The sequence below is a fragment of the Nicotiana tabacum genome, chromosome 16 (genome assembly GCF_000715075.1).
Source record: "Nicotiana tabacum cultivar K326 chromosome 16, ASM71507v2, whole genome shotgun sequence".
NCBI classification, from domain to species: domain Eukaryota; kingdom Viridiplantae; phylum Streptophyta; class Magnoliopsida; order Solanales; family Solanaceae; genus Nicotiana; species Nicotiana tabacum.
Genome location: NC_134095.1, coordinates 105,966,922 through 105,981,186, shown reverse-complemented (window position 1 = coordinate 105,981,186; position 14,265 = coordinate 105,966,922). Strand labels below are relative to the sequence as shown.

General features: G+C 40.1%; 2 protein-coding genes across 2 annotated transcripts; both read left to right on the top strand.

Annotated features, from left to right (window-relative positions):
* The first annotated feature begins 11,490 nt into the window (after positions 1–11,490).
* Positions 11,491–13,196, top strand: LOC142170350 (uncharacterized). Its single transcript, XM_075232243.1, has 2 exons — positions 11,491–12,207; positions 12,345–13,196. The coding sequence occupies exons 1-2, from the start codon at positions 11,491–11,493 to the stop codon at positions 13,194–13,196; spliced, it is 1,569 nt and encodes a 522-aa protein (XP_075088344.1).
* A 131-nt stretch (positions 13,197–13,327) lies between these two features.
* On the top strand, positions 13,328–13,933 carry LOC142170349 (uncharacterized). Its single transcript, XM_075232242.1, has one exon. The coding sequence runs from the start codon at positions 13,328–13,330 to the stop codon at positions 13,931–13,933; it is 606 nt and encodes a 201-aa protein (XP_075088343.1).
* The last annotated feature ends 332 nt before the right edge of the window (positions 13,934–14,265 follow it).

Below are 14,265 nucleotides of genomic sequence, written 5' to 3'. Positions count from 1 at the left end.
AGTGTTTGGCTTACCCTTCGATGGCTTAATAAAAAACCTCGATTGTGAGACGTTGTATGGCGATGATCGAGCACCTCGGGAGGTTTGGCTCGGAGGCTGAGTATCTCGAAGCCGATGTTTAGGAGTTAACATGTTCAAAGCTCTTTTTCCTGTATCGTGGGTAACCTGTTTAACCGGTTCTTTTCGAAGTAGATTCGAAGTAATTGAATGCCTGTGATTTTATAGCGACGGTCAGGCATCCCTGAGTCGCGTTAGTTCGGCTGGTACAACCATGTGACCGAAGTCACTTGCGTTCGGCCAGAGCCTTTGAGTCTCGAGTGAAGTAGTTTCGGCATCTATATCAAGGGTATGCCTTTTTTGGGGTCTTACAAGTTCGATATATAGCCGAAACTTTGAGATCAGGTTTATGCCTTTAGTAAGGTCCTACAAGCTTTACATGCCGTTGAGGTCTTACAGTTTTGGATACTTGGTACAAGTATTGTTTATGCCTTGCTTGAGGTCTTACAGATATTGTCACTTAGAACAAGTGTGGTTCATGCGTTGCTTGAGGTCTTACAAATATAGTTGCTACCTTATATAGGTCTTACAAGACCGAGTCTGCCTGCTCAAGGTTTTATGGCCTCTGGTTTTTTAATGAATGGCGATTGGCGACAATCCCCGAGTCATCGAGGGTATTGTGGCTCAAAATCAGTTGCTTGCGAACTTTGTATTGCCTCATCGAGGGCTTATGATTTTGGAGATACCGACCATGAGGTCATGCATTTTTTGAGATTTTGACGCCAGTCCCCGAGTATTCGGGGCACTTTCGGCTTTGGAGACATTTTGCAATTTTCGTGTTGCCTCATCTGAGGGCTTATGAGCTTGGAGTCCCAACCCAGAGGTCGTTAAGGTGTTGAATTGTTGATGCCAGTCCTCGAGTGTTCGGGATGTTTTTAGTGGAGGAGTCATTTTTGCGGAGGTGCCGAGCTTCTTTGGGAGTGAGAGATGCTTTGATGAAAGATGTTATTCAATTATTTGGTAAAAGTTTACATGTTTTTGCCATTGGGGGCCCAGCTATACAGTCATGGTTCATTCGACCGTTTGGACCGATACATCATTTTCCTATTAGGACCCCATTTGGCGTTTCTTCGATTTTCCGAGTGGATGACATTCCGGGGGGATGCCCCCTAATGTTCGAGGTTGATTGCAAAAGAAGCCTTGAATGCTTGTTAGATCTTCCTTAGGTAGCATATAGATGTTGCCTTGTTAAAACCTTGCCGGTAAATCCCTTCTCGGGATGAAACATGGCTGAAGGAAAAGAGTGCAACGCATGCTTTTGAAACATAAGGCCTACGGGTTGGGAAGAGCTTCAGTTGTTTCAACCGGATACCTTCATTCTGGTTAATGTACAATGCAGCTGAAAAAGGGAAACAATCATACCTTAGTGTGAATGGTGCTTCCGGTCTCGGTGTGACTCGATCGTTTACTATGAGGACTCGGTACGGTCCTTCGCTTTGTTAAGTTGGGCGTAGCCGAGAATGTAACTTGTCATCGCTATTTTGTCATTTTCTTATCCTTTGGCTCCTTCGGTGGTGGAGGTATTGGCGTCGACGCTACGTCATGCACCGCGAACATTTCCTTAGCCGCATGCTGCTCCTCATAGACGGGTTTTATCCCATCCTTTGTCGGGAATTTCATCATTTGATGGAGAGTGGATGGTACTGCTCTCATGCAGTGTATCCACGGCCTTCCTAGCAACGTGTTGTATCTCATTTCTCCATCGATGACATGGAATTTGACATTCTAGGTCGTGTCGACCACGTTGACTGGGAGGGTGATTTCTCCTTTCGTTGTTTCACTTGCCATGTTGAATCCATTGAGGAATCGAGTGTCGGAAACGATTTGGTCAAGCAGTTCGAGCTGCTCTACCACCCTCGACCTGATAATGTTGGCCGAGCTACCTGGATCCACAAGTACACATTTAATTTGAAATGTATTTACAAGGAAAGAGATTACATTATGTCGTTGTGAGACTGTGACACGGTCTCGATGTCTCATCGCTGAATGTGAGAGCATCCTCGGGTATGTAACCCTGAGTTCGCTTTTCCCTGACGATAGATATTTTTGTGTTTCTCATCACGGGCTCCTGTGGGGCATAGATGCATCCAAAAATCATGTGGATGACATGTTGTGGCTCATTCGTCTCGTTCTTTTTGGCTGTCTCTCTTTCTCAGAACTGATTTTTGGCTCGGTCGCTGAGGAATTCCCATAGGTAATCTTTATAAAGTAATCGGGCTAGCTCTTCTTGGAATTGGTGGCAATCCTCGGTCCTGTGGCCGTGCGTGTTGTGAAATTCACAAAATAGGTTATGATTCCTTTGTGAAAGATCCGATTGTACAGGCCTGGGCCATCTAGCTTCTCTAATTTTGCTGATGGCGAACACGATGTCTGACACATCGATGTTGAAGTTGTAATCTGATACGTGAGGCGCTTCTGTTGGCCCCACATTTCTATCGAATCCCAGCTTAGTTGATAAGTCCCCGAGGATTTTGTCCTCGGTCTATCCTTTGATCGTTGCGAGGTGGATTTCGCCTCGGGGCGTTCTTCCTTTCTTCCGTGTACGGCTGGTATCTTTCTTTGTTTGGGTTTGGCTCCTTTGCCAAAAGCGTGCTTGGGTATACTGAACCCGAGGGGGCTCCTAGCTGGTTGTCTTCGACCTTGATTTTCGACTGGTATTGGTTGTGGACATCTGACCAGGTCACAACGGGATACTCGACCAAATTCTGTTTCAGCTGCTTTGAAGCCATCGAGCTCCGTTCATTCAAACCTTGAGTGAAGGCCTGCACCGCCCAGTCGTTGGAGATTGGTGTTAGTTCCATTCGTTCCGTTTGAAAGCGAGATACGAATTCTCGCAGCATCTCATTCTCCCTTTGCTTGTTCTTGAAGATGTCGGATTTTCTCGTTGCTACTTTGATGGCAACGACATGTGCTTTTATGAAGGAGTCTGCTAGCATGGCAAATGAGTCTATGGAGTTAGAAGTTAGGTTGTGATACCACATCATGGCCCCTTTTGAGAGTGTTTCCCCGAACTTCTTTAACAAGACAGACTCGATCTCGTCGTCCTTTATATCGTTGCCCTTCACTGCGCAAGTGTTAGTAGTAACGTGCTCATTGGGGTTTGAGGTCCCATTGTATTTTGGGAGTTCTGGCATTCTAAACTTCTTTGGGATGGGTTTCGGGGCCGCTTCCTCTGGGAACAGCCTTTGTATAAACTTCTTCGAATCTACACCTTTCAAGATCGGGGGTGCGCCCGGAATTTGGTCGACCCTGGAGTTGTAGGTCTCGACCTTCTTGTCTTTGGCTTCTATCATTTTATCGCCCGATTCGATCCTTATGGTGAGGTCCTCTAGCATTTTTATGATGACGGGATCGGTCATGAACCCGTTATTTCTCGATCTCTCTGGTGCATGTTCGGCCGGGGGAGCTTTCCCCGACGCTACCTTGCTAAGAGTCTTCTAGTGACTTTGCAACTGAGCAATAGCTAGCTGTTGTGCCTGTAATATTTCAAAAATAACATGAAGGATAACCTCACTTACTTCCCTAGTTGGGGTTTTCTGAGCTTCTTGCGGATCTCCTTGATGCACGCTCCTGTCAGTGTGCGAGCTTATATCGACCTGTTAGGCATCGCGCAAGACCGTGTCCACGAGGATTGGTTCTGGCGCATTCCCAGGGTTTTGTGGTGGCACACCAACACCTGGAACACCCACACCGTTTTCTCCATGGTCCTCAATGTTGTTGTTCCCATTTCTATTCACTGAGTTAGACATTTCGACCTGAAATCGAAGATCTTGGACAAGAACAAATGTAAAAGATAACTTGCGTTGCGTGACGAAACCAGTAAGAAATTAATCACTATTATTTTTAGCCCTACGGTGGGCACCAAACTGTTTACCGTAAAAATGATAATAACAATTAAATTTGTTTATGGGACTCTAAAAATATGTGATCTATTTTTATGCCAGTTGTTGGGCAGATGATGCTATGTGTGTGAGACTTGTATCGAAATGAGAGTTAAAGATAGGGCAATAACCGAACCGTTAGGCCAATTATTGGGGCCTCGAGCTTGTCGATTAGGGGCCTCGAGGTCGATTCCGGAGCTCGAATGTGAGCTATCAAAGGCGGTCTAAAGATGGCTAACAGTTATAATAAAATTAGTGGAGGCTCTTTATGGCCAATGATAAGCAATAAATGATGAACAACAATGGAGATAATAAATGAAAGCAATAATATCAAGAGAATATGTTAGAGAGCAAGTAGAATGTTCTTGTATATTTTGTGTAGAGCAACTGAAGCAACCAACATTACAAAGTGACAAGGATCCCCTTTATATAGGAGGGGAATCTCATCATAGTACAACAAGCATTAATTACAAAGATACAGAGATGTGACAACTAGATGACACCCTGATTCGGGTCTTAGAGTAGTCCACTTGGCTCTATCAGTCCTAGCCGTGCACCTATGAAACTTCCCGTTTCTACCATTACCGAGGTCGTCGTTATCCTGAGTTTGAATGTCGATGGCCCTCAAGGGAGGGTACTCGATCCGTGGTCCCGAGCCTTCGAGGTGATCTTCCGAGATGCCTTAACAATGAGAAATTGGCCCCTCTAATTTCGTCGTATACATAACCCCAAGCCCTCCGCCCCTGAATGCTCTCTTCTTCTCCTCTTCTGAAACCCTAGTACCGTAACTCCATTTCCCCTTTGATTCCAACCCAGATATGGAATCCCCCAACGATCTTCTTACCTTATTGTTCTCATCTTGCTATTGGCTACTCGATTATGGTATCACTTAGTAGCTTGCCTAACATGGCAAGCTAATCTCTTCATTTTCGGACCAAATATGGTTCGAACTCTCCTCTGTTTCTCATCTACGTTCATTCTTCACCTCTTTTAGTACAAATGAGATTCTTTTGATTCTATTTTTACCCTAAAAATTAGGGTTCAAATCTTTTAGGACCTATTTGATTTTGTTCTTATTTTTGTTAAAATCTCACTATGGGTCTATTTTTATTTACAATTTTTTTCATTTGAAGCTCTGTCTAATTTGTTTTTTCTAAAAAATAAAAAACTAGGGCTCAAATCTTTAAGATTTGTTCTAGTCTATTTATGGTTGAATATCTTCTTAAAAGTTCTGTGCAATCTCCTGTGATTTTCGTACTTTTTTATTTACTCCAAAGTTAGGGCTCAGATCTTTTAAGATCTGTCCTAGTTCTATTTTGTTGAGTATCTCCTTTAATGTTCTCTTATGCCCGACTATATGCACTGTATTGCGATTTTTGGGAATTTGCTGACCAGCTTATTTGCCCTAAAATTAGGGCTCAGACCTGTTATGACTCTTATTTTCCTATAGCTGTCTATATGCATATTACCCTCTTTTGATTATTCTGACTGATTTTACTACCCTAAAATTAGGGTTCCAATTCTTATTTCACTTTTCTTACTGATTTTGTCTATCTGGTCTTGCCCATTTACCTTAGCTCTGTTGATTAAAGTGTTAATTGATTTACTTGCCTAAATTGGGTTTTGAATTTAGTACCCGTATTTCCTTATTAAGTTCTTACTCGTTATTACCTTATTTGTATACCCGTACTATTGGCTGATTTGTGTTCAGACTCTTAATTGATTGTGGAATCAGTTCTTACTTTATTTAACCTCATTCTCAGACACTGATTGATTCCGTGTGAGATTTTACTTAAACTAAGTGGTACTTATTTGATTTTGTCCTCCTAGTTGATTCATGATAACCTTAATTGACTCTTAATTGATTGTCATACCTTATTTGTGTATGATTGGTTATTTACCTTATTTGTTTTACTATATTGCATGCTATAAAAACCCTTTCCCTTTCCCCTTTAGAACAACACTAGAACTCTCCTATTCTTACGAAAAAACTTAAAACTCTCTCTTGCTCGTGTTCTGATTTCTGTACTAAGTGGCTATTATTTGGCTGGCTGAAAGCCAAGGACAAATTGTTCTGGAACTTAACTGTTACTGCATATTTACTTTCTTTCTTCTCAACTGGTATGTCCTAACCTTTGCAATTCCTTTCTCTATGCATTGTTTGATTAACTTGTTTCTATTCCTAGCATGATTTTGTTTGCTATGTGACTGCCTGACTCTACTTCATAATGCTTAACTAAGTTACCTCCAATAATGTGAAACCCTGTCTAAATCAGTTGTATGTTCCCTGTTCTGAACATGGCTGGATACTGCAAGCATGTAATCAATATGCGGCTGATTCTATCTATTAATTCGAGTGTCCTTGCCTTTTGTGATTACTAATATGAGTATCCAATTTAAAGAAATACCAATATGCTTGAATCATATGCTCAATATGGATTCTGTGTGTTCCTTGGTACAACTCTGTACCCAGCCCTGTAACCTAAATCTATTTGCTTCTAAAAATTAAACTGTTTTCTAAATCTGTCCCCCTTACCTTCTATGTACTGGTTTTCAAATTTCTACTCTTAGTCCCTTAGGTTCCTACTACCCCCAGTGTGAGCACTGTTTAGGGTCCCTGAGACTTCTTTGAACTCTGACTCATTAGGGATGATTTTTCAATCTCTTATGAATTCTGTGTTGAATGTGTGGTTCTAGTGTGAGCATTGCCCGGGGTCCCTAAAGCTCTTTGGGAACTTTCACACACTAGAAACCTGGTTTAAAGTGTTGTGGATCCCTGCTATTGTTTCAGAGCTATCGTGTTTGAAGGCCTGGCTCCCAGGTTTATATTTGGCATGCTAAGGCTCCCTATAGTGTAATAGATACTGTTATGTAATTTATTCATTTTGGACTATAATAATCTCTGTAATAAACATATTTGGGGTTTATTAGTAAAAGCTGGGGGGGGAGGGTTTCTATATCTTTATTTAAAACTCGGGTAGAAATCCTGCCTATAGGTTCATTGGTGATTATGTCAATATTATTACTTGTTTAGAGATCATGTCTTTAGGATTTTCTGATTGCTTTGTTCTGTATTTCACTCACATTCTAGAAATCCTGCTTATAGGCTCCTTGCATTAGAAATCATGTCCATAGGATCCATACACATTTTTAACTTACATGCATTAGTGACCATGTCTATAGGATTCTATTTGTTTGAATAATAACCTTCCTGGACAGTTGTTTAATGTTCTACCCATGTATGATTAATAGATATCATGCCTATAGGAACTAAAAAATCTATTTCAACTTAGATACCATGCCTATAGGAATAAAGAAGGAATCATTTTAGACTACTAGATATCATGCCTATAGGGTGAAATCAGTTTGTAAACCTAGAGATCTTGCCTATAGGGGTTTAAACTAATTAAAAAGCATGCCTATAGGATCTAAAAGGGACAAAACCTATCTTCATGAGTTAAAATCAGGAATTCACTTAGAAATTATGTTATAGGTCTATAATTAACGGTTATAAATAACATGTATATAGGATTCTGTTAATCACTTAGGCAAATCTGTACGATTAATAATGATTTTGGGCCTAAAATTGTGATATCTTACTGCCTGAAAATGCCCAGATTCAAGGTTTAATAAAATCAGTAGGAAAATGGATAGGTCCAGATGCTCGCCTTACTAAACTACTGTCTTGCATTCTATTTTTGCTCATCTAGATATTCTGCCTATAGGCTCTTAAATTAATGAAATCTGCTGAGTTAACTGCGTGCATTTGTTGACTACTTGTGGAGGTTAACATGATCCCTTATTTGTTCCCTATCTGGTATTCCTATCTGATTTTTGTCTGCTGCCTTGTTTTTTCCCATTTTAAGCAACATAGGTAAGTCTAGAACTATCCAAAATAGAGGTAAGTCTAGAACTACTTGTGGCGGGTAGTGCATGCATAAGGTACGCAGTAGAAGCTACTAAAATGCTTAGGTAACAACTGAAAGATAGTAATTGGGTAGTAAAGGAAATAATGACCCGTGCACTAATGCTATGTGTAGCACCCCAACTTGGGGAAAGTTACCAAGTATTGCATGGAAATGATCATATAGGCTAAAAAAACTAGGACCCTTTTAATTCCTGTTTTAAAGTAATATTGTATCTGTCCCAATTTGTTTTCTTCCTTTTTAAGACTAATTCGCCTAATTTAAGATCGGCCGGGACCCACCATTGTGGACCTCGAGGGGTGCCTAACACCTTTCCCTTAAGGTAATTTTGAGCCCTTACCCGATCGCTGGTGATGTAAACTAGTTATATGAGTTAACTGTTTTAGATGCCCTAACGCACCTTAATCCGTTAGGTGGAGACTCTTATAATCCCTTACCCTATCCCAAAAGGAAAGGAGTTGTCCCAAAAATGTCAAAACCCGATTTTGCGAGAAAAAAGGGGCGCGACAATATGGCAACTCTGCTGGGAAAGGTCGTGGGTAATGTGATTGTTACAGCAAAAGAGTTAGAATTGTAGTAAATCAAAATACTAGTCTTAGTAATAATGGAATGGAGATGGCACCAGCTAAGCAGTTTGAAAACAATAACAATAAAGAGGTACAACAAAAGAGCAATGGAGATGGCACCAGGTAATGTGATTGTTACAGCAAAAGAGCAATGGAAGGAAGTGAAGGACAACAGAGTTAGAATTGTAGTAAATCAAAATACTAGTCTTAGTAATAATGGAATGGAGATGGCACCAGCTAAGCAGTTTGAAAACAATAACAATAAAGAGGTACAAGCACTGTAGAGAGACAAGCAGAACCACAAAGCAACAGTGGTAAGGAATTGGAGGCAGTAGACAATGAAGATAATGATCATGTTCAAGTAGCTAACAAGTTTGCAATATTACAAGGGATGGAGGAAGAGGAAGAACCTATTAATCAATTGGCAATGGTGACAGATAATGCAGCAACAAGCAGTACAACACTTCATAACCATGCATCTACAAAGCAAAAACCAAAAAATATGGTCAATAATGAGGGAAAGTTAAATCCTGCAGCACAAGTTTTTCATCTTAAATCATCGGGGATTAGCTCGACTAATGGTCTAGTCAATGGAAATGAGGAATCAAAAGAAAAAAATGATACTGCACAATGGGTAGAAAGAAGTTTCAAGAATAAAACAGGAGAGGGAATAGTGAAGATCAATAAACCATGCCAGCAAATCCCATTACAAGATACATTAGTGAACAAGGTACCTAATAAAACTCCAAATTCTCAAGCAGAAGGGTCAAAATTAGCTACATTTAAAGAAAGAGTGCAAGGCTGTGGAGGCAGGCTATGGGATACACAAAGGGAATACGATTCAGAGGAGAACGAAGTACCACAAGGAGCACAAGCTGATGAGGAAACAAATGAGAAGGACAAAGAAGAAGATGAGTAAAGTGTAAATGGAGAGCACCAAGCCAATTACAACAATACAACTGAAATCACAGAAATTAGAACTATGAAGGAAGAGACCCAGAGGTAAATGATCCTGGAGGAACAGAAGATGATCAAATTCAGATATCACAAGAAGACCCACAAGGACACAACACAACAGACAAGAAGAAACAGTCAAGACATAAAACAGAAATATTAAATATTACTGTTACAATGGAGAAAAATCAGTTGCAGCTGTTAAAAAGAGGAGAAGAGAAGGCCTTGGTCCCTAAAAGGAATGCATTTGGAGCTACATCAGGAAGTAAGGAAGACAATGAAGAAGGAGAAGAACCTGGTAAATCAGGATACGACATGGATCAAGAATCAACTACCCAACACCTTATGAATGCGGCAAGGAAAGGTGACTTATCACCTACGCAAGTGGAAAAGGAAAAATCAGCATCAAAAGGTAAGAAGAAGCAACAAAAAGATAATTTTGCAGTACCAAAAGCTGGGATGCACACAAGGAGAACGCTAACTAAATCCAACAATCAGTAATGAATGCTCTCATTTGGAATATAAGGTCAGTCAACACACAACAGGCCTTTGAAAGGTTGACAAAAATGCACAGGAAAAATCACTATGAATTTGTAGGATTAATGGAGCCAAAGCAACAAGCAAAAAAATGGAAAGGTACAGAAACAAGATAGGACTTGCACAAGCAATTTCAAATGTTTCCAACAAGATCTGGGCATTCATAGATGAGGTATTTGAAGTAACTGTCATGTACAATATGGTGCAACAATTAACACTACGATTGGTTCATACTGAATCGCGTGTGGAGTTTGTTCTAACTTTGATATATGCTAAATGTGATGCAATTGAGAGGATAGAATTATGGGATTCATTATATGAAATGACAAGGGATATGAATGCACCATGGCTAGTAGGGGGAGATTTCAATGTAATATGGGACGAAGTAGAGAAGTTTGGGGGGTTACCTGTGTCATTGAATGAAATTGATGATTTTCGACACTGCGTCAACACTTGCAATCTCTTCGACCTTGGATTTAAAGGTAGCATATTCACATGGTGGAATGGGAGAGCAGAGGAAGACTGTATATTCAAAAGGCTATATAGATGCTTGGCCAATTTACAATTCCAACAAACATTTCCGGGAATAGAGGTGCAACATTTGGCAAAGACTGGTTCCAATCATAGTCCAATGTATCTGAAGTGTGATACTGAGACTCCACCAATAAAAAAGCCTTTTAAGTTCTTGAATTTTTGGGTGGAACATGCAACCTTTAAAGATGTGGTGAGAGAGAACTGGACAGCTGATTTCAGTGCAAATCCTTTTATTATTCATAATCACAAGTTAAAAAAATTAAAGAAAGCCCTTTCATTGTGGAGTAAGGCTACGTTTGGAAATATTTTCCAAAAGATAGCAAGCATGGAGGAGGTAGTGATGGTTCACGAAGTAGAATTTGAAGCAAATCCTACAGGGATGAACAGGGAAAGGCTACAAAAGGTTCAGGCAGAATTGATCAAATGTCTTGCACTAGAGGAGAAATTTTGGCAACAAAAGGCTGGCATGACTTTGTTCAAGGAAGGGGATAGGAATACTAATTTCTTCCAGGCACTAGTGAGAGGTAGGAGAAAGAGACTTCAGCTTAACAGAATTCAAGATAGTGGAGGAACATGGATTGAAGAAGAAAAAGAAATTGCAGAAGAGGCTATCAGATTTTACGAGGAACAGTTCACAGAAACAACTTCTCCTTATTTATTTGAGATCGTAGACCATGTTCCTAATCTGTTGAACAATGAACAGAATGCAGAATTGATTAAGCAACCAACAAAAGAGGAGGTTAAAGAGGCAGTATTTGGACTTAATGGTGATAGTGCTGGAGGGCCAGATGGTATGACAGGCAAGCTATATCATTCTTGTTGGGACATAATAGGGGATGACCTGTTCGACATGGTGAGGGCTTTTTTCAATGGTCATGAGCTACCAAAGTGTGTAACACACACAAACCTAGTTCTGATACCAAAGAAAAAGAAGTTACCACTTTTTCTGATCTAAGACCAATAAGCCTCAGTAATTTTTCAAATAAGGTTATATCGAGGGTCGTGCATAAAAGGCTAGTGAAATTTCTCCCAAATATGATATCGGAGGAACAGTCAGGTTTTGTTAAGGGCAGGAATATAGTAGAAAACATCCTTTTAACTCAGGAGATAGTCACTGACATTAGGCTTAGAACTAAGGCTGGACCTAATGTCATCCTGAAGCAAGATATGACCAAAGCTTATGATAGATTATCTTGGATATTCCTAACAAAGGTAATGAGAAAGATGGGATTCACACAAAGGTTGATAGGGATTGCCTTTGGATTAGTTTCAAACAATTGGTATTCTATTCTAATCAATGGTCAAGCTCATGGTTTCTTTAAATCCTCAAGGGGAGTAAAACAAGGTGATCCTGTATCTCCAACTTTGTTTATCTTGGCAACAGAAGCATTATCTTGGGGCCTCAATGCACTTCATACTAATATGTATTTTTGTGGATTTGGAATGCCAAAGTGGAGTCCAAAGATCAATCATTTGGCGTATGCAGATGACATGATTATTTTTTCATCATCTGATGAAACTTCTCTGATGCTGATTATGCAAGTGTTGAATGCATATGAAAATGCATCTGGGCAGCTTATTAACAAGACCAAATCAGCTGTGTACCTGCATCATTTAACACACATGGATGTGGTCAGCAAGGTGGAAAGGATCACATACATTCATAGGAATGAATTTCCTATCACATACCTAGGTTGTCCTATTTTTTATGCAAGGAGAAAGCTGGAATACTATCAGCCCCTAATTACTAAGGTAATGGACAAAATGCAATCCTGGCAGGGCAAATTATTATCAGTAGGGGGAAGGGCAGTTCTCATATCCCTTGTGCTGCAAAGCATGCCTATGCATCTACTATCAGCTGTAAACCCTCCCAAATATGTGATAAATAGGTTGCTCAGTTTTTCTGGAGCAGCTCTGTAGGAGGAACTAGTAGGCATTGGGCTTCATGGAATACCTTATGCATGCCAGTTGAGGAAGGAGGAATAGGTTTCAGGTCACTACATGATGTAACAAAAGCATTATTCAGCAAGTTGTGGTGGAATTTCAGAACAAAACCAAGCCTATGGAGCTCTTTTGTATGTCAGAAATATTGTAAGAAAATGAATTCAGTAGTTGTTCCATGGAAAAGGGGGTCTCATATTTGGAGAAAAATGTTGGAATGCAGAGATCTTATTGAACATCAAATCTTTTGGCAAACAAAAAAGGGATCCTCACTTTTTTGGTTTGAAAACTGGACAGGTCTTGGGGCACTATATTTTTTAGTTCCTCAGGACTTTGGCATAGATGAAACAGTACAAAATGTACATGAAGTTACCTTAGATGGTGGGTGGGATGTGGACAGGCTATTTGAAATGCTTCCTGAAGACTTAGCAGTACACATTCTAGAGAAAATCAAACCACCTTCACCTCAGCAGGTTCTTGACGTGCCTTGTTGGATGCTGGAAACAAGAGGATATTTCAGTGTTAAGTCAGCATGGGATTATACGAGAAGAAGAGACGAACCAATAACAGCTTATAGAATGATTTGGGTAAAGGGACTGCCTTTTAAAATAGCATTTTTCATGTGGAAAGTGTGGAAAGCAAAGTTACCTTTAGATGATTTCTTGAAAAAGGTAGGCTACTGCATGCCATCAAAATGCTGGTGTTGTGTACATCCTGATGAGGAATCTCTTCAACATTTGTTTTTAGATCAGAAACTGCAAAGACAACTTGGAAGTATTTTCTATCGAGGGCAGGAATAGCTGTGGAAGGACTTACATTGCACCAAGCAATCACAAAATGTTGGACTGCAAATGTTTGTTTAAGGCTCAAACCAGTAATGCAAGCACTCCCTTCATGCGTAGTATAGGAACTCTAGAAAAGAAGAAATAGTATGAAGTATGGTGATGCTGTGACAACTAGCAGGGTGATTTATCAAGTGTCATCAAATCTCCAGGCATTGGTGAAAGTGAGAAAGCCTGGGATGGACATGGTACCTCATAAATGGAAAGACCTTCTAGCCATGATGGAAAATTTCACTCCTAAACTTAAAGTTACCAAAGTCATGTGGGAACTTCCAAGTACAGGATGGCTAAAGGTTAATACAGACGGGTCATCGAGGGGAAATCCAGGCAGGAGCTCAATAGGTTTTTGTATAAGAAATGAAAATGGTGACATAGTCAAGTCTGTAGGGAGGGAGATTGAGGAGACAACAAACACAGTAGCTGAAGCGAAGGCCATGTTAGAAGCACTAAGGTTCTGCAGATTTCAACAATACTCTCATGTATGGCTTCAAACTGACTCAATGTTATTAAAAAAGATAATGGATGGGATTTGGAAACCACCATGGATCATATCTGAGAAGGTAGAGGAAATGATGCAACTAATGATTGGGGGCAATTACACAGTTACTCATATTCATAGAGAGGGCAACAAGTTGGCTGATCATTTGGCTAATTATGCTTTAGATCATGGAGAAATCGAATGCCAACAATTCTGACATCTAGATGCACAAGGAAGGAGGTTGGTTAATGAAGATAAGATGCAATGTCCAAGTCTAAGGGTGAAGGTGGACAGAAGATAAGAAGCAAAGAGAATAGAAATAGTAGGAGGCATGTCAACTTAATCGACCATCAAATCCTAAGGGAGGAGGGTGTCTCTAGCGCGCAGGTACAATTATGCTATATTAAAGAACAAAAACATTCTAGTAAACAAGATGGGCACGTGATATTATTCTCATTAAAAGATAACAATTCTATTGGAATATGCACAAGCACGCTAGGGACTTGGCATGTAGGGATGCGAAAAACATTTCATGAAAGCACATGGTTT

Coding starts and splice junctions, on each gene's coding strand:
- LOC142170350 (XM_075232243.1), top strand. CDS start 11,491: ATGATATCGGAGGAACAGTCAGGTTTTGTTAAGGGCAGGAATATAGTA. Junction 12,208..12,344: donor ATCAGCCCCTAATTACTAAG/GTAATGGACAAA, acceptor TGTGATAAATAG/GTTGCTCAGTTTTTCTGGAG.
- LOC142170349 (XM_075232242.1), top strand. CDS start 13,328: ATGAAGTATGGTGATGCTGTGACAACTAGCAGGGTGATTTATCAAGTG.